This window comes from Ictidomys tridecemlineatus, chromosome 5 (genome assembly GCF_052094955.1).
Source record: "Ictidomys tridecemlineatus isolate mIctTri1 chromosome 5, mIctTri1.hap1, whole genome shotgun sequence".
Lineage (NCBI taxonomy): Eukaryota > Metazoa > Chordata > Mammalia > Rodentia > Sciuridae > Ictidomys > Ictidomys tridecemlineatus.
In genome coordinates this window covers 46881582-46885042 of record NC_135481.1, presented here as the reverse complement: position 1 = coordinate 46885042, position 3461 = coordinate 46881582, and the positions used below count along the sequence as shown (strand labels likewise).

The following is a 3461-nucleotide window of genomic DNA, read 5'->3' as shown; positions in this document are numbered from 1 at the left end:
AATAACACAATCAATAAATGGGCTAAGGAAACTAACAGACACTTCACAGAAGAGGAAATACAATTTATCAACAAATATATGAAAAATGCTCAACATCTTTAGCAATTAGAGAAATGGAAATCAAAACTACTGTAAGATTCTTCTCTCTCCAGTCAGAATGGCAATTATCAAGAATACAAAACAATGTGTTGGCAAGAATGTGGGAAAAACCTACACTCATACATTGCTGGTGGGCCTGAAAATTGGTGCAATCTCTGTGGAAAGAAGTGTGGAGATACTTCAGAAAACTTGAAATAGAACCACCATTTGACCCAGCTATCCATTCCTTGGTTTATACCCAAAGGACTTAAAATCAGCATACTACAGAGACACATCACATCAATGTTTATAGCAGCTCAATTCACAAAAGTTAAACTATGAAAACAACAGAGAATCCCTTCAACAAATGAATGGATAAATAAAATGTGGTATATATACACATAGAATATCACTCAGCATTAAACAAGAATAAAATTATGGCATTTGCAGGTAAATGGATGGAGGTAGAGAATATCATGCTAAGCAAAATAAGCCAATCCCAAAGAAAAAAAAGCTGAATGTTTTCTCTGATATGTGCATGCTAATTCACAATGGGAAGAGGGGTTGCTATGGAAGAATAGATGTACTTTGGATCAGGCAGAAGAGAGTGAAGGAAAGGGAGGGGTATGAGGGTACAAAGTATAGTAAAATGAATCAGACATTACTACCATATGTACATATATTATAACATGATAAGTATGATTCTGCATCATGTACAACCAGAAGAATGAGAAGTTATATTCCATTCATGTATGACATGTCAAAAAGATTCCTACTGCCATGTATAATTAATCAGAACAAATTCTTGAATACATTTTAAAAAAACAAATATACAATAGTCCCATTAAATCTCAGATATACCTGAGGTACGTCGTTGTTAACCATGCCCCACATCCAAACTCAGACAACCAGAACTCTGATCTTTTTTCCTATTATTTTTGCCTTTATTTTTTAGTTTTGAAATTCAATCTGATGGTATCCACAGAAGGTTCTAAGCATGATATTTTGATATCCATATTGGTAGCAAAATGTTTTCTGTGTTCAAACTACTTATCATTATCCATCATTGCACATAAAAACTTTTTGGGTGTTTATGTGTGTGTTTGCATGTTGAGAGCATTTAAATATCCCCAGCAAATTTTCAGCATACAATACCAAATTATAAACTATGTTCTTCATGGCTTTTGTTGATTTATTAATTCTAGCATTACATTTAAAAATTTGACCTAATTGTACCTATTTCCTTTTTAACTCTATTTTGGCAATCTAATTTCTCCTCTGTTCCGATATGTTGAACTTTTTTGTGGGGGAGGGTGCTGGGGACTGAACAAAGGGCCTTGTGCATGCATGGCAAAGACTCTACAAACTGAGCTATATCCCTAGCCTTATGTTGAACCTTTTTGGAAAGTTTCTGCATATAAAGAAGATCATACATTAGTTTTCTTTCTAATTCTGGTTTATTTCCTATAGCATAATGACCTCCAGTGTCATCAATGTTGTCACAATTATGTCCTTTTTACATGCTGAATTTTTAATTTCCTTTATTTACATATTTATACATTATACATTCATTTAACTTTTGATAATAATTCATGAGTATAGTTTTAAATAGGGTCTCCCTAAATTGTCCAGGCTAGCTTGGTCCTTGGGATCCTCATATCTCAATAACCCAAGTACCTGGGATTACAATGTGTACCACTATGCCCAGCAATCATGCTATAATTTTAGAAAAGAAATGATAAACTATTCAAAAAAACTTGGTAATTACTATATGATCTAGGTCAAATATATACACTGTATGGCTCAGAAAATTCAACTTAGAACCATAATAAAAAAATAAAAACACTTTACAATTGTTAGGATGGCTACATTATTTTTTTTTAAAAAAGGAGAGAAAAAGAGAGAGAGATACAACAATTTAAGTTTGCAGTTACTTAGAAAATATAGGACATAGAGGAGATGACATTTTAAACTTCTTATGGTAAAGTGATCACAAGGTAAATCATACAACCTTGTTTATACACATTGTTTCTGCCTCCTAAAGAAACCCATATTACATTGGACTCATTTCTGATGTTAGCAGAAAGCAGGGAGTAAATTCTGTAGAGGAGGAGTAGGCATAATCCTACTATAGACAGGAGCAGGTCAGCAAGGTAGATGCCACTATAATTTGAGCACATTAAGAACCAGATGCCTAAGGAGAGGGGTCCATCAATGGACTAGTCAGGAGAATCTGTCATAATGATAATGTTTAATAAGTCTTTCTGTTGCTAATTTTATATCTTTGTTTCTTAATGTACATATGATAGGATTCAAGGCAGGGGTAATAGCAAAGTCAACTATAAACATGTATTTATCAACTGATGATTCTGGGAAAGACCACATATAGATAAATATACATGGAGTGAAATAGAGAACCACCACAGTGATGTGAGCTGACAATGTGCCAAGAGCCTTGGACAAGTCCCCAGAGGAACTTTTCCAGACAGTGACCAAAATGAAGACATAGGAAAGGAGGAGCAGCAAGAAGGTGATCAGGCTCATGAATCCACTGTTGGCAGTTCCAAGAAACTCAAACATGGCTGAATCTGAGCATGCAAGTTGTATGACCCTGGGGAAATCACAGTAAAAGCTGTCTATGGTATTAGGACCACAAAAAGGCAAGTTTACAATCAGAGAAAACTGGGACATAGAATGGATCGTTCCAGTTACCCAGCTAATGACTACAAATAAAATGCATTTCTTCAAGCTCATAATGTTCAAGTAGTGGAGGGGCTTACAGATGGCTGCATACCTGTCAAATGCCATGGCTATGAGCAGCACCATTTCTGTTCCTCCCATGATGTGGACGAAGCATATCTGTGCCATACAGCTTTGGAAAGAAATTACTTTCTTCTCCTTTAATAGGTCTGTGACCATCTTGGGAACTGTTATGGAGGACAGTCCCACATCATTGAGGGACAGGTTGGCCAGTAGGAAGTACATAGGAGAATGTAAGTGAGAATCAGTGATTACCAAAAAGATGATAAAAAGATTGCCCAGGATAATACCTAAGTACAGCAATGAGAATGTCAGCTTGAGAAAAACTTTAATTTCCCAAGATCCCGAGAATCCCAGAAATACAAATTCAGAAACCACAGAATCATCAAGTCCATCCATTGACTTGGCCAGGAAAGTTGTTTCCAAACATCTGTGGATAAAAAGTGAGGAAGGGTCAGATTCAGTGATATAAAGTGTCCTCCTCATAAGTCCTGCTAGTCTATTCTATGGGTTATAGATATGAGAGTTAGAAATGATTGAACCTGATAGAAAACAAAATGAAATATAAAAATTTTAGGAGTATACCATATAACAAATGAAACAGCATCATGTATATCAGATAA

General features: G+C 35.2%; 1 protein-coding gene across 1 annotated transcript; it reads right to left on the bottom strand.

Annotated features, from left to right (window-relative positions):
• Window positions 1-2301: 2301 nt before the first annotated feature.
• LOC144377628 (olfactory receptor 4F21-like) lies at window positions 2302-3237 on the bottom strand. The gene has a single exon (XM_078049028.1). It carries the CDS (start codon window positions 3235-3237, stop codon window positions 2302-2304), a length of 936 nt encoding a protein of 311 aa, XP_077905154.1.
• Between the last annotated feature and the right edge of the window lie 224 nt (window positions 3238-3461).